Source organism: Taudactylus pleione, unplaced genomic scaffold (genome assembly GCF_031769625.1).
Source record: "Taudactylus pleione unplaced genomic scaffold, aTauple2 ptg000179l, whole genome shotgun sequence".
Taxonomy (NCBI): domain Eukaryota; kingdom Metazoa; phylum Chordata; class Amphibia; order Anura; family Myobatrachidae; genus Taudactylus; species Taudactylus pleione.
In genome coordinates this window covers 6,728,733-6,752,194 of record NW_028284581.1, presented here as the reverse complement: position 1 = coordinate 6,752,194, position 23,462 = coordinate 6,728,733, and the positions used below count along the sequence as shown (strand labels likewise).

At 43.9% G+C, this 23,462-nt stretch overlaps 1 protein-coding gene across 1 annotated transcript in view; it reads right to left on the bottom strand.

The window, feature by feature from the left end:
* The window catches only part of CDKAL1 (CDKAL1 threonylcarbamoyladenosine tRNA methylthiotransferase), a 1,097,522-nt gene that overhangs the window by 976,881 nt on the left and 97,179 nt on the right, over positions 1-23,462 (bottom strand). Inside the window, exon 5 of the mRNA XM_088475853.1 lies at positions 9,914-9,998. Within this exon, the coding sequence (XP_088331979.1) occupies positions 9,914-9,998 (85 nt within the window). The remainder of the gene's footprint in view (positions 1-9,913; positions 9,999-23,462) is intronic.

The window sequence follows — 23,462 nt, the reverse complement described above, 5'->3', positions numbered from 1 at the left end:
GCCAACTATATATGTAGTTTTGTTTAGGTAGCCCAAGAAATACCATGGAATCCAAGATGAAACAAAGAGCCATCATTGAATTTCTGGAAAAAGAAGGCTGCAGTGCTACAGAAATCCACAGAAGACTGAAAAAAGTGTATGGTGAGCATACAATTGACTATAGCAATGTCAGAAGGTGGATTAAGCGTTTTCAATTGGGGGAATAGTCGGTGTGCGACAAACCTCATGGTGGCAGACCATCAACTGCAGTGACAGCAGAGAACCGACACAAAGTCGATGCCATGATTCAGAAAGACCATTGTGTGACCATCAGAGATATCAGTGATGAACTTGAATGTAGCCATGGCACTGTAAAAACACTAATCAATGATTTGGGATATCGTAAAGTGTGTGCTAATGGGTTCCAAAGCAATTAACCAGGGATCATAAGGCCCAGAGGGTGGAAGTGTGCAATGACCTTTTGACCAACTTTGAAGCCAACCCTGAGACAATTTTGGAAAATGTCATTACAGGAGATGAGACCTGGGTATTCGTTTATGACCCAGAAACAAAAAGGTCCAATCAAAGCAAATGGAAACACTTAAGTTCACCTAGGCCAAAAAAGTATAAATCACAGCGATCCGTAAACAAAGTCATGGCCACATTCTTCTGGGATTGCCGAGGTGTTATTCTCATCGATTACTTGGAACAAAACCAATCAAACAGTGATCGATACATTATTACACTTAAGAAGCTGAAAGAAGCCATCCGTAAAAAAAGGTCAACAATTCGACTGTCAAATGTCATCTTACACCACGACAATGTAAGACCTCAAACTTCGATGGCAACATCTGCGGCCATTGCCAAAATGGGGTGGGCAATAATGCCACATCCACCATACAGTCCTGATTTGGCCCCTTCTGTTTGGCCCTCTCAAAAACTGTTACCGTGGTGAACATTTTGAAGATATAGAGGCTGTTAAAAACGCCATACGTTCCTGGGTCAATCACCAACCACTGGAATTTTTCCAAAGTGGAATCACAGCTTGGGTTGAGAGGTGGAGAAAATGTTTGAGGGCAGATGGTGAATTTTTTTGAGTAGAGTCATTCTGTTACTAAGACTACAAAGTATTTTACTGCAAATTTTCAAATCTGTATCTATAATAAAATTTGAGTTGTGAGCATTTAGGCATTACTTTTTGAACAACCCTCGTATTTGAGGTGGAGAGGAGTGAGAAGAGGTTCACGTTACTACCGGCACTGTTATAATAACACCCATCCTACAGACATTACAAGTTTACTATCCAGAGACTATTTGTGAACTTTCCCAAATCTCCTCTAAGAGTTTGTAATTTACTCTTGGACACACATACAAATACTTTCCCGGTCATGGACTGTCACCATATATAGACTTTATGGATACAATGTAAAGAACACCCTACCTACAGATTACAAGTTGGGACTCTTTTTCATAGGTCAAGCAGGAGGACTTATAATTAAAACAATTACAAACAAACAGGACACGCAATAATTAGTAATAAATATCTACTAGAGTACATCAGGAGTGTCCTAGAGCGCACCACTCTCTGTTCTAATTATAACCATTTTAGGAGAATGATGCCACACAAGCGAGTTAATTACAGTACTAGAATGGTTTAGAAAATTTACAAAAGCAGGACTTTGGATACGCATCCATATCGCTTGATTAAAGTCAATGGAATCCATTAAATTTAGTGTAAAACGCACCCTTGTGACATTAAATTAAGAAAAGTGCAAATGACTGCTAAGTAAATAGATTTCAGTGTTTATGTTGTATGAGGGTTTTGGTTTTTTTTGCAATCTATTTTATTGAAAACAAATAGTAACAGACACTGAAAAAGGCATATACAGTATACCAACACAGTAGACCTAGTGAACAAAATAAAATGTTTACAAAAAGAAAAAGAATAAATAAAAATAAATAAATGACACCGTAATCAGTCTGATTCAAATCCACATAAAAACAAAAATACAAAATATGTAAAAGAAAGGATAAGAAAAGAAAAAGGAGGGAGAGGGGAGGGGAAAATGAAATTGTCACCATATCTACAAAATTAAATAGGAGGGGGAGAGATGAGGTGGTTATTATATTCTGAGGACCCCTTCAACTCCAACCAATCAAACCAGGTGGCCGTAAAGGCAGAGGAAGTCAGCTGCAAAGATGATGTAAGGTTTTCCACAGTCATGTAGTGGTCAATTCTCTGGAACCACCTGGAAATAGGAGGGCGCACAGGAGACTTCCAGAAACAATGAATGCGGCACGAGCAACTATTCCCTAAGTGTCAGAGTAGAGATTTCTTGTACTGAGAAATGAACATGTCCATTAAGTTGAAAAGCCAAAACTCAGGCATGTTGGGAAGCGGGAGACCAGTTATCCTCTCCAACATCTCAAGGATACTCTGCCAGAAGCCAGCCAAGACCGGACAATGCCACCAAATATGCAGCAGAGTGCCCAGCTCCTGACCGCACCTCCAGCAGAGACCAGAGAGATCTGGAAACATTTGGCGAAGAATAGTGGGACATCTATACCATCGAGACAGGATCTTGTATTGCGTCTCAAGTACCTTTATTGAAGGAGAGCCGGCAAAGGTATAACTAAATATCTGGGACAACTGGTCGTCTGTCAATTCCCTGTTCAGGTCCCTATGCCATGAAGCAACATAAGCAGACAGTATCAGTGAGGCCCTCTAGACAGAACTGATACAAAATAGATATTAAAATGTCTAGGAGAGACACAATTACTCAAAGTCGGATCCCACCCATCCTTACGGGTCGACATCGAGGAGACAAAGGCCCTGATTCAGAGCCGGACTCTCTGACAGAGCGCTCGCTCTGAATCAGGGCCGTCCCTCTGAATTTAAGAGCGGCCTCCTGGCCGCTCGCATAGCTGTGGGTGACCACCCACAGCTATAGCGAGCGCCCAAAATGATGGTCGCGATGGTCAAGACCATCGCGACCATCGGGCTTGGACAAGACCCTTGCGGACGGGTCTCGTTGCCACAAGCCCAGAGCCAAAAGCATTTCCACTGACATCACTAGTGTCACTAGTGATGTCAGTGGGGCCGGCCCCAGACGGTAGGCGTTCCCATGGAAACGCCTCCGTCTGGGCAGCCACAGCCCCGGCACGCCCACCAAAGGGGGCGTGCTGTCAATCACCATCGACAGCACGCCCCCTTTGGTGCGAGACCCATAGCGACGGCTTGGCCATCATTATTCGGGTCTCGCGCATGCGCACGACGGAGCTGGCTCCGTCGTGCGCATGCTCACTTGGCCAACATCGACCCGCTTGCGAGCGCTCAGCGCTCGCGAACGGGTCTGAATCAGGCCCAAAATGCCTAAAGTGGAGATCGGCACAAAATGAGCTAGACGGAAGACCAAATGCACCCCGAAGGTCTGTAAAAGATCGCAGTCCACCAGCATCTACCAAGTGTCCCAAATAGGAAATACCCGCAGAAGACCAAGCAGAAAGTGAAGCTTAGTAGCGAAACACAAGGGTTAAAAGATGGGAGGAGCGCGAGTTTTGTCCAGCAGTTAAAAGTAGAGTCAATTGTAGGATGACGGAAACAAGGAACTTTTTTAAGCCATAGAGTGACTGGGGTGGGGATATTAGCAGAATGACACACAATACGTGCCCATTGTTTAGTGGCTGGACATCTAGACATTGCCACAATTCTAGCTAAGTGTGTCGAGTGATAGTATCTAAGAAAATGAGGGCGTTGAAGACCCCCCCTTAGTGCGGCTTTGGACAAGTATCTTTTGTGATTACCTGGGCCTACTATTACCCCAAACAAATTTCCCTACTATAACTTGAAGTTCCTTAAAATAATAAAGTGGGACCATGATGGGGAGGGTTTGAAACAGGTAAAGAATTATTGGCAAAACATTCATTTTTACAGTATTGATCTTACCTAACCAAGAAAGCCGTAATGACGACCATTTCAAATAGCCAGTTTTAAATTTGGTTAGCAAAGTGGAAAAATGAAGTTGAAAGGGGTTAGAATTGTCCTTAGTAAGGATGACACCTAAATATTTAAATTGATATGGGTTCCAATTAAATTAAAACGCCTCCCTCAGACCAGTCACTACAGCATCAGGTGTCAAAATATTAATAGCCACCAATTTTGCATAGTTGTTTTTAAAATTAGATAAGAGTGAAAACTTCTGAAACTCGTGCATGAGAGCAGGGAAAGAGGTGGAAAATACCTACCTGAACCCCTCTGATTTCATTCGCCCGGATCGCCCTTGCCAAGGATTCCATACAGAGCACGAAGATAAAGGGGGACAAGGGACAGCCCTGCAGTGGGAATCGGAATGATTTAAACCGCTGGACCCCTGGCTGGCGGTTTAAATCCCGACAGCGGCTGCCAGAGCGGGCCGAAAATCCTGATTGTCCCAGGTAAGTACTTACTAACCTAATTCTACCCCCTAACCCACCCTTAGGAGTGCCTAACCCTAACCTTTCCTCCCAGTGCCTAACCCTAATCCCCCCTCTAAGTGCCTAAACCTAACACCCCCTTCCCCGCCGCCTAAACCTAAGTCTAGATGTAGACGCCGGTCATTTAACCCTCACCGGGATAAAGCAGTCGGGAAGCAAACTGTTGGGATTAGGTCCGCCGGCTTCCCGACTGCACACCCTGTCGGGTGCCATTTCGAATTGGAAAACAGTTCGAAAGAGCCCCGTTAATTCACACCCTAGCTAAGGGGGAACATTATAAAGGAAGTATATGATGGAGACAATGCGGACCCAAACACAAGTGCCCAAGAAGACCCTCCATAAAACGTCAGTCTATTCGGTCAAATGCCTTCTCCGCATCGGTGGACAGGAGGACCACATGGGATCCACCCCACATGGCGAGGTGATTTAAGTCAATAATTTTGGTGGTGTTATCCTTGGCTTCTCTACCAGCAATAAATCCCACCTGGTATGAAGGTTTTTTTATTTACCATCAATGCCTATCATTACTTAAATACACTGTAGTTAGGTCCATCTCATGAAACACCTGTTATTGTAGACTGCTCTGGCAACATCTTGAATTAGCATTATTTAGCAAATGAAAGGGCAAGCAGATGACATATCAACTGCTGAGCCTTAAGACTTTTCTTTGAATTTGTCACTTCATTATCGCCAACGGAACCAAATATATATCAAATCTTGAATAGCTTTCAGAGAAGATATAACCGTAAAATAAATCAAACATATGGTAAAGTAAGAGTGTACACCATTCCATTGTATGATTGTATGACACTGTTTAATACAACTGAAAAACTATGAATATAATGCATCATGAAAATAATGAGATATGGTAAGAACTTACCTTCGTTATCTCTATTTCTATGAGGTCCATAGGATAGCTTGGGGTATAGGTGAGGCAGGGTAATCCAGGCACCAAGCAGTTAAATTCTTCTCCCAGAATGCACCGGGGCCTCCCCCTATACCCCGCCCCCAGGCCAGGGGCTCCTCAGTTACGTAACAAGCCATAGGCCGGAGGAGGAGAAAGAGGGAAGGAAGTCTGGAAGATACCAGAATTACATTCTCACACAGAAGGAGACAGAAAAAACGGTGACCAGAGCGAAGCCCATGAGAAGCACAGGTGCGTCAGGGCGGGCACCCTGTGAACCCTATGGACATCGTAGAAATAGAGCTAACGAGGGTAAGTTCTTACCATCTCTCTTATTTTCTACTTCGGGATCCATAGGAAGGTCCACAGGATACCTTGGGGATTTCCCAAAGCAGTTATCCACAGGGGTGGGGGACGCTCCTGTGCAGGAAGGAGAATCCGCCACCCGAGGGAAGCATCATTAGTGGCAAAAAAAATAAAAAATATTAGAAGAGTAATAACTCAAAAAGGTCTGCATAACAGACCACGTGGCCACCCTACCAAGCTGTATGGCTTGAATGTAGCTTAACTAGCCCTCCTCTCTTGTAAAACTTATAAAGTATAAACAAGGAGACTGAATTCCAGAGAGAATTGGTATGAGGGTACATCCAAAAACAAATGAGACTTCCCCTGCTGAGAGGTCTGGGGAATAAAAGGCTGTCACAGTAATTTGTTCCTTAATGTGAGATAATTAATGACCACTTTAGGAAGGAACTCAGGGCGAGTTCACAACACTGCCCTGTCCCTGTAGAAATTAGATATGGGATGACAGAAAAAGAAGCCCCTAAAGTTAAAACAAAATTATTATGGCAAAAACAATGGTCAGAAGAAAGCGACAGTTCTGTCAATAAGCCACCTGAGATCCACTAACTTAGTGGTTCAAATAGTAAATCTTGGCAAAAAAATAAATTTTTACCTGCTCAAAACATGGTGTTAAGCATTGAGCCAGAAAGAAACCCTTGTAGGATTAAATAAGTCACCTTCATGACGTTGCAAGAAAGATTACCAAATCAAGGGAAATTCAGGCGCTGATAGGTGTAGTTGTTCTAAAACAGCTACTAAAAACTGGAGTAGTCACCTCCAGTGCACAACACAGAGAAAAAGAATATACATGAATTAGCAGCGCTAAAATTACAATTGTTATCTTTACAAATGTGACAGTCTCAGTGCAAACATGTTGAAATTGATTCAAACAAATATTTAATAAAAGAAAAATATTCAAAGTATTGTACATACATACAAAATTATAGCAGTTAAAAATTGGTATCAGCTGTGAACTTCTAGAACCCTAAGGTGGAAAAGCAGTTGTGTATTATATAGATTAAAAAGTCGCTAATGCTTGTTCCAAATAATAACACTGGACTTGGTAAAAGCAGGATGGTTTGGTACCTGTAACTCCTTTTATCGTTGGGGCATAGTCCACAGAACATGAGGCGCCGCTGGAGGAAAATGTCCCATATTTTTAATTGAAGTCTCTCCAGTCTTCACTTATCTGATAGGTCCTCACCAGTATTCACTTATCTATGTGACATTTTCCTCCAGCGGCGGATGCATAGAAGAATGCACAGAAGTTCAATAATTCCCACAGAAGAGAAAGAATACCAGGTAATGAATTACAACTCTGATTAGTTGTAGTGATCTTTGAAGGATTAACTGATTAACCTCACCTTAGAGCACAGGTTCTCAAACTCGGTCCAAACAGTGCATGTTTTCCAGATCTCCTCACAGAATCACAAGTGAAATAATTAGCTTCCCCTGTGGATCTTTTAAGATGTGTCAGTGAGTAATGACTACACCTGTGCACCTGCTAGGCGACCTGGAAAACGTGCCCAGTGTGGGGTCCTGAGGACAAAGTTTGAGAACCCCTGCCTTCGAGCCAACAGAAATTGGAGTTGATCCCCAAAATAGAAGTATTCCTTATCGTGGCAATTTGTAATGCGTTTTTACACCTATTTCTCAATCTGGGGCTCCAAGCCTCAGAAACACCCCATTAAAAGGTGACTTTCTGAGTGTCACTGCCAGCCTAATGCTGTCTGTGAAAAGTTCCTGCAGGTCATTGAAAGCGTAGGCTACTGGATACACTCCAAACAAACTTATATTAGCTTTTCTCAATCAATTACACCACTCAAATCTCTCTCTAGTGCAGTATTAAAAATAGCAACCAAGATAATAGCTAGAATTTGATTGGTTGCTATGGGCAACAACTCCACTTCTAAAAACCCGCACTAAAGTAAATATACCCCTCAGAGTGTGACTGAAGACACTTACAGAGCTGTAGTTACACCTGGTCCTTACCAGGTACCCACTGGCGTTGTGCATTTAAACACAAGTGAAAAAGCAAATACTTGTCATTTATTTCATCATCTTTATACAACAAAACAAGTTTGACGTCAGGTATGCAAATTTCAACTGAATTCCGAATATTGATACAAATCTACCCAGGGCTAGAAGTATTGTAAATTAAACATTCTTTCTCAATGACTTGATTCCTTGATTCACTTACAGGTACTTAAAATATGTGGTAAAATTATCGAATAACCATAAATACAATATCAATACTAAACCTTATTGGCAGCAAACCATATCTGTCCAAAATGCTTGCCAATCCCAAGCAGCACAGTGACATGGTGTTAACCAAGGCGTTCCCAAACTCGGTCCTCAAGGCACCAGAACGGTCCACGTTTTAAAAATAACCATGCTTGGGCACTGGTGACTTAATTAGTACTCCAGTCTTTTGATTTAACCATCTGTGCTCAACAAGGGATATCCTAAAACCTGGACTGTTAGGGTGCCTTGAGGACAGAGTTTGGAAACCTCTGTGTTAACCACTTAATATTTTCCAAATGTGATGATCATTTTATTATAAAGGGCACAGTCGTACCCTTATATTAAGGCTGAATCGAAAAAAAAAGACGGAATTCTCCATAGAGAATTCCGGAGGAGAGGGGAGGGGAAGAGTGTTTAAGGGGATGCACCTCAAAAGCTAAAGGAGGTACCAAGCTGAAATTTGGCATGGACAGGTAGAACTGTCTCACGGTGCTGCATACCAAATTAATAAAAAAATGAGGATTTGGGAGTAATCTAAAGCTCCAACTGTCAGTTTTTTCTGACACACTCAGTTAGGACCACTTTTCTGCTGTTCTCTATGGGGGATTTTTGGGAAGGCATAACTCATGGTAGGGGGCAAATTTAGACTTGGTGTTTGTTTTATTAGGTAGCTCCTGTTCCAGGGTAGGGCCTTTTGGGGTTTAGGTAATTGAAAAAGTTACAGTTTTTAAACTATTATCTCACAAGTGCGCCATTATAGAGATCGGAAACTTCAACTTCTTGAGCAGCCTCACTAGGTGCCTTCAGGAGGTGTACTCACTGAGGCTTCACTTGGGTGCACCAAGATGGCTGGTCACTGCAGGCAGTAGTGGCAGTGGGACCCGGGGGAAAAAAGCGGCCGGTAGCTGCAGCCGGGACAGGGTGGGGTGGGTTAGTGGTGGTGTGATTGGCTGTGAGGGCTGCGGGACCCGGCGGCGGCAGACAGATGCAGCGTGCGTGATTCCTGCATCTGTGTGTGATAATAATAAACACAGGTGCACGGACAGGATCAGTGAAATCCGTCTGTGTTGCTGTGCTTAAAAAAATGAAAGTGTTAAAATTAAATTTAAGAATAAAATGGAAATTGAATAGGTTCTGTGAAATTTCAGATCATGTCTTAGAAGCCTTAATGGGACATGTGAAACCGCAAGGTTTTTTGTCTATGGAATATACATATATATGACTGCAGGGGGAGAGGTCAAGGGGAGGTGGGGCATTCAATAGCCCCGTTTAGTGGGCAATCCTATCAGGATCGCCCATTGCAACCGCCCCCTGCAGTGACCGTAGTCAGGGGAGAAGCCGCAGCTTCCCTGTTCCCATGCGCTTGGGATGCACGAAGACTGTCTTCCTGCAGCCGCGGGAGCGGGTAATCCTTTTGAAACCCGGCCGGCAGGTCACCCAAATGGCCAGCTGGATGGGCCTAGCCTGGCGTGGTCGTATGCGAACACGCCAGGCAAGTGGTTAAGTTATAATTGCTGCCTCACAGTGCTGGGTCTGTGTGTTTGATTCTGACCTAAAACTATCTGTGTGGAATTTCTCCATGTTAACCTAGGTTTCCTATAGACTAATTGACCAATTTGCATGTAGTGGAATATTTAGACAAAGCTCTAATGGAGATGGTACTGAATGAATGGTTAAATATTCTCTGCAAGGTGTCGGTATATAGATAAATTATAACATCAACAACTGGTCAGAATCAGTCAGATGCCAGCCGGGTTGATAAGTGCATCTGACCAGGAATGTTGTTAAGCCATCACAGTAAATCTCCCGTCAGATCTGTCCATTTGGCCTGTGTGATAAATGGTAAGATTTTACCACAATTAGGTGCTGAAAAGTCTTACAGAGATCCTATGTTTGGCCAGCTTAAGACTCCATTTGGGTACCAAAACGGGGAAAAGCTTGCATGATAATTGCAGAAACAATGGCACTTACTTAATGGAGTTTCTGAAGTGGTCCTCAGCTGGGCTCTTCACCGTGCAGCTGTTCAGCAGCCACAAATCAGCCTGCTCCGGATGCTCTATAGGACAATAATGAGACAAAAATGGTTACCATACACACATCTATGCAACACAGTAATTGTATCTGACAATAGCTCAGAAACTTCCTTATTCAGTTAATTAACATTTAATTCTATAGTTTTTGTTTTATGTTCAGTTAAGTAGCATTTTCCAGGAATAAAAAAATAAATAAAAAATAAAAAAAAAAAAATAAAAAAAAAAAGAATTGCAGGGTTGAGTTATCCAACTTAAAATACAATTACAAAGTAGAAAACCCAACACTATATTAGCCATAAGATAATATGGCTAAGAATACTCCAAAACAAATAGACTTTCTTTTAGATTATGTAGCCTTATATTTTATTACACTAAAAGGCTGAAGTTGTGAATTGGGGAAAAAAAACCTGGTCCGGTGGCTCCAATGAGGTCTTCCAGGTCTAGTGGTCAGGTGATGACTACATCCAGTGTCCCTTTATGCCTAACCCCTAGCCTTTACATCCTTTCCCACAGCCTAACCCTAACCTCCCCTCCCACATGCTAACCTTCCACTGCCAGCCCGCGCAGTGTGTCGGCATTTCGCATGGCAATATTTACAACAAGCAAGTATTTTTCTATATTTCAGAAAATGGTTTCCAAAACATGCCAAAACCATTTCATAGTTCGTTTTTCATGAACATGACTTCAGAAGTTTGCTTTAAACGTTCATAGGAACACTCATGTTTGGTGGGCCCCAATAGAATCTTTAAATGAAGGAAAAAAAACGGACACATCTCACATAGTGCCACAAAATAAATAATATCTCACAGTAAGATTAAAGCTGCTGTAACAGGAGAGCATTTTACTATTAAAAGTGTTTTCCCTGCTACAGATCTGCAGCTACATTTCTTTGGGAAACCCTATGAGTGCCAACCTACTTTGTAATGTTTGTCTATTTTGCCGCTTGAGTCAGTTGCCAATGATTGGGCATTTGCAGAGCACCCAGCTCACTAATTGCACTGCAAGTATGAGTGTACTCCAGCACTTAATATAAGTGCCGGAGTGTAATGGATGAAAACATTTCTAAGCAACTTATGGTTTAAGGGCCTGATTCAGTATGGAACAAAATTGCGATCGCAGCTGCGAATTCATACGAAATGCAGCGGCGAAAATATGCTAATGCTTCCCAAAGTTCAGCCGGCCTAAAGACGCCCACTACTGGTTTGTCACATCTGTTCAATGTCACACTCCTGCGTAAACATCGGTGCCATCGACGCACATCGGCCACTCACGCAGCATTTACAGCAGGTCTGACCAGCCACAGACACTGCAAGTCTCCTCGCACGCAGTGTGCTCTCTTTCTGCGCATGCAAACACAGTAGCTAATTTATGCACGCCCAGGAAACTGCGTTCAAATGGAAAAACACGATTGCATTTTTCCAACAACCCCCGTCACCACCCCCAAACGCTGACATCCTGTCACTCACTCTGATGGATTATTTTGTGCATCCGTAAATGCAGAACGTGCAATGTGGGTTATACGCATGAGTGTTGGCAAACAATCGCTCGATCTGCATCCATATTTGCACTTGCAATCGGTAATGAATCAGGCGCTAAGTGTATATGTCATGCCAATGTAGACTGGCATAAAACAGTATTTAAACAATATACTGTAGGTAAAATGGGGATTAAACTACTGGGTGGATCCCAAAGATGCCTACTGCATAAGAATGTGATTCAAGCACTGGCTGCTTGGCTTATTTAACGCAAAGTATAAGGGGGTGGGGGGATGCTTTATATCTCAGCCATCCTCAAATTACTAGTCTTATTTGTGTTTTGTGCACAAGTATACTAGTGTATATGGCTAAATCTAGGTACACACTTTGCAGATTACTCTGCAGATCAAATAGATCAATTATCCGATCAGTGTGCACCCAGTAAGCACGGAGCTATTTTTAATTTAGCTCAGTTTGTGCTTTCGTCAAAGGGACCGGGAGGTTGGGCATTGCAATTTTTAAGCAGAACACATCAGATATGTCCTCCCGATCTGACCGTTGCAGGACTGTTTGTACACATTTATCGGGTAATGCTCCTGCTTACCACCTATGCAATTATCGAGCAGATTTCAGGTGATCGGCCCGATAATTTCATGTGTGTGTACCCAGCTTAATGCTTGGATATTAGCCTAAAATAGTATAACAAAAAAAAAAAAAAAGCATTATTTTTTTTGTTGACCTCTATGGTTGTATAGTCCTTATAATTCATTGTACAAGTTAAACACACTTTTGTAAAAACATGCTCCAGCATGACAGAGGTACAATTAAGCAATCAAGGCACAAATGAAAACAAAGCAGCAATTTTCCCCAACGTATCTCTAATACAGCCAAATTTTTACAAAAACCCTTTATGTCAGATTTGTTTGCAGCAAGAGACTTGGATAAATGGAAATATGCCAAATTTCCGTTTACTGCCAATCAAATGAAGATTGTAATAAGCCAGCATGCAAATACTATGCAAAATGGGAACAGATAGTGAGTCGTCAAACAATAGGCAAAATGTTATAGTTTTTTTTCTCCATTTCTTACTTTCGTGCAGACATTAGGGCAGCAAGTTCTATAATTTAAAAATCCTTCTCTCCAGGATCAAATAAATGATCTTTATCTAAATAATCTATAAGCATTCTGAGCGCTGAACCAGCTGGACACTTTCCAAGATAGCAAAAACCGACAGGCATGTTCTCCTGAAATAACCCATCCACCCTTCCCATACACTGTAAGCATGACACAGGGAGCCGAATACGTTTCTAATACAGCATTAGAACTACCAGACATCATGGTTACTCCATTATAACACTATCTAGAACCATGTTTCAACTAAGCAGTTGTACTTTGAGCTGAAGATAACAACCTATTTTCGTTATTATCCTCAATTTTTATGGCGCCATAGATCTGCAGTTCAATTGTTGCTACGTTCGGGTGCGAACAGCCGCCTGCATTTCTGCTCATCCCCTCTATAGAGAGCTTTAGCCACTTTAAGTGGTTAGATCCCATCTAATTGGGCTCTACAAGCGTGACAATTAATGGATGCCTAGATAAAACTGAACAACATTGGGCGCCCATTCATTTCCGAGCCTTAAAATACAAATGAAGCACCCCCTTTAAGTTCAAAATTCGTTCTCTCTCGGCTCTCCATTGTCCCATCCGGAATCTGTGTCTACTCCTTGTGATCATGGAGAAGTTTTGTTTTTTTTCCAGATATTGTAATTTTATTAATTGTTGCTACTGTATGTACAGATGTGTCCACATACATCTTACCTCCGTGCACTACAAGTCAAGTTAAACGTGAAAGCCATGCAACTCTGTTGCGTCTAGCGTTCATGTACTTTTTACTGTCAAACAGGACGTATGCGGCTTGCCTATATTCAGTGTGTGAAATGCTATGTTACAGTGTCAGTGGCTGTGACACTGTAACGTAGCATGTCGCATGCAGATACCCACACAGAATAATGAGTTATGGTAAGAACTTAACTTTGTTAACTCTCTTTCTTCGAAGTCCATAGGGTGTAGGGTGTGGATCAGGAATCCAGGCACCACGCAGTTAAAGCTTTTCAGCTCCCAGGATGCACTGGTTCACTCTCCCTATATCCCGCCCCCGAGCCAGAGGCACCTCAGTTTGTAACAAGCCAAAGGCCGGAGGAGGATAAGAGAAAAGAAAGACTGGTACTCACAAGAATCACATTCTCACAGAGAAGGAGAGAGGAAACCGGTGACCAGAAACATAGCCCATATGAAGCCAGGTGCGTCAGGGCAGGTGCCCTGTGGACCCTATGGACATCAATGAGAGTGTTAGCAAAGGTAAGTTTTTATCATAACTCTCATTTTCTTCTTCAGGGTCCGTAGGCTAGACAGGGACACCTTGGGGATGACCCAAAGCAGTCCTTTTAAGGGTGGGGATGCTCCTGCGCTGAGAGGAGAATCCGGCGCTCAATGGAAGCATCCTGAGAGGCGAAGGCATCAAAGGCATAGAACCTCAGAAATACCGAATAGAACAGAATACCACGTGGCCGCCTTACAAAGCCGAACAGCCGAGGCGCCACGTCGAGCTGCCCACACAGAGTAGAATGAGTAGTAACAGTAGCCGGTACAGGAAGGCCTGCCTGCGTGTAAGCCTGTGAGATAGTCTGCGAAGCCATCTAGCCACTGTTTGTTTGTTGGCTGGCCTTTCCTTCTTGTGAAATCCATATAGCACAAATAAGGAGACTGATTCCCGAAGGTACGGTCCAAATATATCCTGAATACACGGACCACATCCAAGGAGGCCTCACCTGCCGAGAGGTCTGGTGATTGAAAGGCAGGGACTACAATTTTCCGTAGCCTAGTATTAGTAGTTGCTGAATGCAGAAATGCAATTTTTGATGCTGCCAACGTGGTTACAAACTTGTCAAGGCCTGATCCAAACAAGATCTCCCCTTTGTAGGGTAACCCTTCTAGGCCTTTCCTGGAAACCACATCTGCCTTCCATGAGCGTAGTCACAGGGTACTGCGGGCAGACACAGTCGCAGCAGAGACTCTGGAGGTTAGGAGATTGGCATCCAATGATGCTTCTCCAATATGGGAAATGCGTCTCGAATGTGAGCAACAAAAGACATCTGATCCCTAGAAGCATCTGAGGGAAAAGAGACTTCAAGTGTGTCAGCCCAGCTCTATAACTTTAGCCACCCATGCAATATCCACGGTTGGACGGGCAACATCCGTTGAAAGAGTTTATCGATTTCAGGCAAGCTTCCACTTTCCTATCGGCAGGATCCTTCAAGGAAGTAACTGTAGGAATAGGCAACGTAACGCTTTTAATTAAATGCAGTGGCGTAAGTTCATCCCAGACGCCCGGAGGCAAGTTATAATTTGGTGCCCCCCCTCGTCACAGCCGCTGACACTATAATGTAGCAATTCGCAAGCAGATAGGCTATAGATAGACAAAGGCGGCAGCTGATGGTCTGACATGGAGCTCGGAAGGGGTGCCATGTATTGGGCGGCCGTGACGGTACACTCAGGGTACATAGTTACAGCCCTAGGTGGGGTGAATATGTTGTGAACAATGCAGGAGGTGCCCCTTCAGAGCTGGAGCTCGGCGGCAGGCGCCTCCATTGTCTCCCATAGTTCTGCCCTTGATTAAACGCGTAACATGTGAATCCACCGCAGGGTATGTTTCCCATTTTGCACAATGAGCCAAAGGAAAAGGGTAACGTGAGGTCAGACGTTTTTGTGGTTGAAACCAGGCTGCAGCCATGTGTTCAGCTATCCGATAGAGCGAATTCTGCTGAAGCCACTTTCTGTCGATTAAACAGAATGTGTTTGGATTTAGGGGCTGGCCCTTCATCTTCTAATAATAAGATGGACCTGAAAGCTCGTATCAGCAGGAATATTAATTTTTGACTGACTCTCATCCTCCTCCAGAGCGGTCAGGGTTAGAGAGATCAGCATCTACTGCCTCCTCAGATGATCATTCAGAATCTGAGAGTTACGTGGACGGTGACAATAACACAGGACACTTAGAGGGCTTACTGGGTAAGGGCTTCTCACCTTGCAATATGGTTTGAAAGGCATTAGATGTAGCCATTAGACTCTGCACAAAGTTAGAGAGTACGTATACCCATGGTGGGGGCACAGGAGGTACCTGTATCGCCTGAACCTGATGTGGCAACCCCAAAGGGGGAATTACATCCTGCTGTGATAACCCCATAGGGAGAATGACAGCCGGAACCGCCAGGCGGTCCGCAATAGTGTAGTATGGGGAAGAAGAAGAAAACTCTCTTGTTGGGGGCACTCGAATGTAAAGGTTATAATAAGAATAATATATAAAAAATAACTTTTATTAGATATATTTTAAAATACCAAAAACAAGTCTGAGCCTGTTACTTATTGGCATTACTGTTGGAATAACAGCTATAAATTATCACAAGCAGAACACGAACATACATAGAACATAAGACAACATATAATACAATACTTATAACAATTATGTGAAGCTAAGTGAAATATTACAAATAGGTCTATAATTCTCTGTCTCATACAATATTGAGACCTATATAAAACATATACTAGTTCAATGACCTCATAATGTCGTCATAGCACAATGGCTAATCAGAATTACGGCAGAAGCATACAAGCAAATCTTCTAGAAAAGAATGTGATAATAACCATACAATATTCAATATAGGTTACGTGAGATATCACAGCACAATAACACTGAACAGTAATCAGAGAAATACAATGATAAGGGGGTCAGATGAAATAATAGCTGACCCTGCAAATATCAAAATGAATATAAGTAAATCACAGGTTGTAATGAGAGGCAGATCACACGTAGGTCGCCTGTGATGCCACCCAGGTACTTGTAGACAGTAAGGTTATAGGAAAAAGTAAAGCTACTCCTTTATGTGGAGTTTACAAAATAGCAGCTGCTGCATGCCATTGTATAACCATTGAATGGCATGTGAGCGTACTATAAAGGTACTCCCAGGGTAGGGGATAAGTACAATGAGTATCTGCTGTTGGACTGCGTTAAAAAGAAGGTCCTGGTGTAAACATTGCAGGAACCTCTAATAGGCGCACCCCAATGAGAGTACTCATAGAGACAATAGTTATCGTAATGAAATAACACAGCATAGGTTTGCGATCTGTGCTGCTGCCAGTCATATACCAAAGGTAGTGGTGAGTGGTGGGAAGCCCAGATCGCATATTGCAGGGTCACAAACTTGTCTCTGTTAAATAAAGCCACTCAGTGCGCTAAAGAAAGTGTAGTATGAAAAGTACCTGAGCGCTCACCTCCAGGGAGCCGGTGTGTAGTATAGAAAATCTGCCACTAGAAGAGCCTGTCAGTATGCTGCCATGACGAATCCCGCCTGTACACAGCCGGATTCGTGGGTCTGAGACGCGCGTTTCACTGTCGCTTCCTCAGTCATGCATCTGACTGAGGAAGCGACAGTGAAACGCAAACTAAGATCGCAAACCTATGCTGTGTTATTTCATTACGATAACTATTGTCTCTATGAGTACTCTCATTGGGGTGCGCCTATTAGAGGTTCCTGCAATGTTTACACCAGGACCTTCTTTTTAACACAGTCCAACAGCAGATACTCATTGTACTTATTCCCTACCCTGGTAGTACCTTTATAGTACGCTCACATGCCATTCAATGGTTATACAATGGCATGCAGCAGCTGCTATTTTGTAAACTCCACATAAAGAAGTAGCTTTACTTTTTCCTATAACCTTACTGTCTACAAGTACCTGGGTGGCATCACAGGCGACCTACGTGTGATCTGCCTCTCATTTCAACCTGTGATTTACTTATATTCATTTTGATATTTGCAGGGTCAGCTATTATTTCATCTGACCCCCTTATCATTGTATTTCTCTGATTACTGTTCAGTGTTATTGTGCTGTGATATCTCACGTAACCTATATTGAATATTGTATGGTTATTATCACATTCTTTTCTAGAAGATTTGCTTGTATGCTTCTGCCGTAATTCTGATTAGCCATTGTGCTATGACGACATTATGAGGTCATTGAACTAGTATATGTTTTATATAGGTCTCAATATTGTATGAGACAGAGAATTAGCGCCGGAGGAGTGACGAAGCGGCAGCGCAGACTTCCTATGTACAGTCTGCTGCTGCGGGTTCTAAGGTAGCAAAAGTAAAATAATAACATCATAAAATTAAAAGCCTTAGGGCTGCCTAAGCAGCCCCCTGCGTTAATGGTGACCGACTCCGGCCGGGCACCAACGAAACTGAGGTGCCTCTGGCTCGGGGGCGGGGTACAGGGAGAGTGAACCAGTGCATCCTAGGAGCTGAAAAGCTTTAACTGCGTGGTGCCCAGATTCTTGATCCACCAGCTACACCCCAAGGTCTTGCTGTGTAGCCTATGGACCCTGAAGAAGAAATAGGCATGCTGCATATCATTTTAATCAGCAGAAGCTGCCTGTGTGTCATTCACATAATTTTGCGAATAAGACGCAATTGACGGTAAAAGTCGCATTAAACAAGACGCACGGTGCTAGAGTGTCACACCACTGCATGGAGCGACTAGAAGGGCTGTTTAAAGCACAAGGAAGTAAGAGATATGTGGACACATCTGTACTAATAGCACTATGCAGGAGATTTCACAGAAACCGGCAGAGTTGTAATTAGCACTGCAGATCGCAGTCCCCATTATTACCAATGGGAACGATGATCTCAACCCTATGTACCAGTTTATCCACATCAGAAGTGATATAGCTTGCATTTTACACAGTGTTGAGGACCCGGAACTCACTTTTTCAGAATAGGTGGGTTCCCCAGGGACGCACCGCTGTGGACACTCCCTGGGCTCCAGATTAAGTGATTGATGACCCGGGTCCCCTCTATAAAAAGCGGAAGTGCAGCCAAACCTCTTGGGCGCCTTTCCTGGAAAACTGGCACTACAGAGACATGCAGCCCCTGTCCCTCCTTCCCACCATTTTGGGACACCTTCCTCCCTGCACCGGCAGAATGCGGTAAGCATGGTGCGGCTTTGCTGTAATATAAACAGGAGCTATCTCCGCCGTGAGTGGATGATAGCAAAGCTGAACATTGGTTACGCTCTCTTTAGTGAGTGTGAAAAAAGTTTTTATTCTCTCCCTGTCTGCAAGATCTCAGGCTGAGAGCAAGGTACAGTCTGCAAATTACTTGCCACTTTATAAGTGTATTCAAACACGGTTGAATATACTTGTATAGTGGCAAGTAGCTTGCAGACTGTCCCTTGCTCCCAGCATGAGTGAGACCTCAGAAAGAGAAGCCAGCCCTCCTACTGCTCCTACCCAGTCCCTCCTAAAATTACCCCACAGCTGCCACTACCACCTCACCACCTCAGACAGTTGCCATGTGTCCCTACTAGTACCCCTACCCAGTCCCTCCTTCTACTACTACCACCATCACCCCCACCACCTCCCACAGCTGCTATATCTCTGCAGATGTCTATACAGAGCTGCATGTTGCTGATGGGCAGTTCTGTAGCTATACTTAACTACCCGTGAACATGGAGGCTGAAGGTAGGTTTGAAGGAGGGAGGAGTGCAGCCAATAATATTGTGCCTAGGGGCTGTCTGACCCCTAAATCTGCTTATGCCCCTGCACCAAGTGAAGACTGTCCCTGCTTCCAGTAATTGTAAACAGGTAGCAGGTGGGGTTTTGGTGCTGCTGGGGTAGGCGAGTGACTGATGCCGTGGAGGGTGGGGATGAGCGTGTGGCATTTTGGTACTGTGGCGGGTAGGGGTGATTCAGGGGTAAGTGGGTGACTGGTGCTGTAGCAGGAGACTCATGTGACAATATAGGAATACCTATGACCTGCCCCTGGCAATATTGGGGTACTTTATTCCCTAACCCCTGGTCTGACAATATTGGGGTGTGGGTTAGGTAACAGAAGGTCTGGTATAACAGACAGTTGCCATCTGTCCCTACTACTACCGGCACCACCTCCCCCACAGCTGCCATGTCTATGCAGAGCTTCATGTTACTGATGGGAAGCTATGCTCAACTTCCCGTGAACATGGAGGCTGAGGATAGTTGTGAAGGAGAGGGGGAGCCTGGCCAATAATATTGTGCCTAAGGGCGGCCTGACCTCTAAATTTGCCTATGCCACTGCACAAAATGAAGAAAACCCCTGCTTCCAGTAAGTGTAAGCAGGTAGCGGGTGGGGGTTTGGTGCTACCGGGGTAAGCAAGTGACTGATGCTGTGGAGGTGAGCGGGTGGTGGTTTGGTGCTGTGGCGGGTGACTCGTGACAATATTTGAGTACCTGTGACCTGCCCCCTGACCTGGCAATAATGGGGTACCTATCACCTGCCCCCTTGGCCTGGAAAGATTTGGGTTCTTTATTCCATAACTCCTGGTCTGACAATATTGGGGTTTGGGTTCTGTAACAGAGGGTGTGGTATAACCCAGCACTAGGCTAGGGCTAAGACTACAATGTGGCAAAGGTCAGGGCTGATCAGTGATCCAATGTATCTAACTAGGTTCTTCGGCATAATGGGACACATGAAGTGTATTGGCTCATCCTAAGTCTGTCTGTCTGTTATACTGTGTATTGTACAGGGCTGGAGGGTGTCCGGTTTACTATAGTGGCATAGACAGCTCATGACTAACCCCCTCCTTGGCCCCAGTACTTCCCCAACTACTATCTACCCTTGCCCCACCGTAGCATTGTTCCCAGTACTATCTGCTCATGAGTCATTCCATGGTAACTCACATTACAAAGTGACATAGCAAGTATATGCATGGCTATCAACAGTAAAAGGAATTTATGTGAAATGTTATTTATTTAATGAGAAAATAATAAGGTAGGTCTTGCTTTAAAAAACTGTATACAGGAATTGCCAATTGTTTGGTATGTCACTCTGTAATGTGAGTTACCATGGATGACCCTCCTAAAGCCCTCCTTGATCCCAGTACTGCCCTAACTACTATCTCTCCTTACCCCCTATCTGCCACCAACTGCCGTATGTCCCCTGCACTGCCCAAACTGCTGCCTGCCCTTAACCCCCTCTACCCCAACTGCTGCCTGCCATTAAACCCCTTCTACCCCAACTGCTGCCTGCCCTTAACCCCCTCTACCACAACTGCTGCCTGCCCTTAACCCCTTCTACCCCAACTGCTGCCTGCCCTTAACCCCTTCTACCCCAACTGCTACTTCACCCAGCACTGCCCAAGCTACCACCTGACCCTGCCGCCAGCACTGTCCAAACTGCTCCTTGCACTTAGCTCACTCTCTGCCCTCAGCACTGCACCTATTGGCTATGCGAGATCAAGGCAATGTACTGTTTTTAATAGCATTATCAGTAGTGAAAATATGAGTGTGACATGCCATGGTGTATGTGTAGGGCATGTGGGGTGGTCTGATGCTATGTGGGGAGACATATGGGGAGCGCAAAACTGTAAATTGTGGCGGGACCTAAAAACAGTGAAGTAGGACCCCAATTTTTTAAAGTGAGTCCCTGGGACCCACATTCTTTTGCTCAGCGCGATCACTGGTTAATTTATACCATTCAGATTGCACAAACTAAAATGCCGGGTATATAACTCACAGGGACAGCGGTTACCGCAACAGATGTCCCTGCGAGTTTCCCATAGTACATAGCGGGGAAATTTCCATTAAAAAATGAACATATCCACCACGATATGGAGCCTTAAAAATTGTGTCAATTCCACGATTATGAATAGATAAGCCAGTATATCTTGTTAAATGAAACTAAAGAACCACACATAAGAAGCGAACATGCACAGAGAGCAAAGTAAGGGTTAATAAACGTTTTCTCGAACACCAATGAAATAATATACTACTAAAAAACCACCTTCAGGTAAAAATCACCTGGATGAAAATGCAATAAAGTCATGTTCACAGACTGCCAACTTGACAGAAAGGCCAAATTACCTAGGAAATAAGCACTCAAATTAATTTGTGAAAAAAAAAAAAAAAACACCTTTGTGCTGTCCTTCTGCACGTTCTAAGGCTGAAAGCTACTTGCCAGAGTCCAATGCAATTTTAGAACATATGTTTGCTGCTGCACTGTTGAAATGGTACTTTATCATTGATATGAAAGACTGATATTTTATTGCTGCCCTACCCACCCCTTTTTATCTTTCTTTAACCCACTTCCATACAATTGGCCACAGCCCAATAATAAGTGGAGCTCTCTCAGTCTCCTGAGAGAGAGAGAGTGGGCTAGCCTCCTACATGCAGCCCATTTCCCAAGTGAAGTGGGGTGTCCTGGGGTTTGAAGACGCAATTTTAATTGAATTGTGACATCCTGGAATCACGGCTTTGAACAGTAAAGCTACTCATACACGGTGCGATATGCACCTTGGGACGTGATTTGCGTTCCGATAGCCGACATATCGGATGGTCCCCACAAACGAAGCGATCACTGCCAGACTGCCCTGATATGCCGGCATCCCCCTCTCCCACCCGCATAGTGCTGCATGGGATCGTACATCGCATCCCCAGAACAAGTGAACATGCAGTAAGATCTGGAGGTGCGATGTACGACTCCACGGGATTGCGCACTGGCCGATATCATGCCCACACATTGTACCAATCCATCAGGTCTGCTGCTATATCGCACCGTGTATGGGCACCTTTAGGGGCAGGATCACAATTATGTAATTGCAGCACCACACCTTGCACCTATGGTATAGTTTGAGAGATGGCAAGTATGACTTAAATTCTACTCTTATTTGCAGATTTACAAAAATGTTAATGTATTCTAGCTTGAAATCACAAATTATTATTGTACATGCAGGCAATTCCACCGGTAATGGAATCACCTTTTTACAGTGAAAAACTATATGAATTATAGAACTGCCACCACTAATGTGAACAAACCATCATAACCCCAATAAGCCCACAATAAAACCCATACAGTATAAAATACGATCAAAAAAGCTTACCGGTAAGTGCTTTTCTTGTTTACGTTATCCTTGTTAAATCAGCCTACTTTCAAAATCAGTAACGGAATCACAATTCAAGAGACATATTAATATGGGAGGAATTCAATTAGCTGCGCTTATTTATTCAACGAGCCCCGCAGGCTTCAGTTAACAGGGATTTTCTGATCAGACCCAAAAAGAAAACCATAAATAAATAGCCTGTTAAAGGGTGCCGCAACTATGTTAACACATAGGTACAGGAACTTATCCCGGATTCAATGTGTTTTCACCCATTACCAGGGTAATTTAAAGGGTGAGAAAAAGGGGTTCCAATTGAATAGCCCCAGGCGTTAAAGCCCAAGGTTACCATATTTTTTCAAACCCTATAAATTAACGCATTTAAGTGAATTCCCGTGTGTGTGTGTGTGTGTGTGTGTGTGTGTGTGTGTGTACACAAAATTGCTCAATGCAGCTTCAAGGATTAACTCTAGATATTCACAATTTTATTGCAAGATGGGGACATCCAGGGTATACATCAACAAAAACTTGGTAAAAGTATGACAATTTGTGTAACCTGGGCACATTTTTTTAATAAAGTAACGGAATAATCATGTGGAATCGACCCGGCAATCCAACCCAGGTAACTTGCAGGGTTTAACACGGGAATAATCTGTGAAACCCTGCAGTGTAAATGGCACGATCCGGGTCACGATGACCTGGAGCGTGCCGCATCCCGGCCGAATGGCTGGCTTCAGTGGTGCTTGGAGATGACGTCCACTTCCACCCCGGAAGTGCCGGGTCATTGCAGACCCGGCTCCGGTGTGAACGGCGCCAACTCGGGAATTTCCTGGGTCGGCGCCGGCTAAATTCCAGGTCTGATCCAGTTTGGAATCCTGTTCCAAACTCCGAGTCAGACCCGGAATTTAGGTATAAAAGAAGTATCACTAATGCAAGTACTACTACTTATATTTCCCAGTGTTCTCCCGAGGCTGTTTTCTGCGGGCGCATCGCCCGGCAGAAACAGCCCACTGCCCGGCACTTCCCCCCGCCGCATTCCCGGTTCCC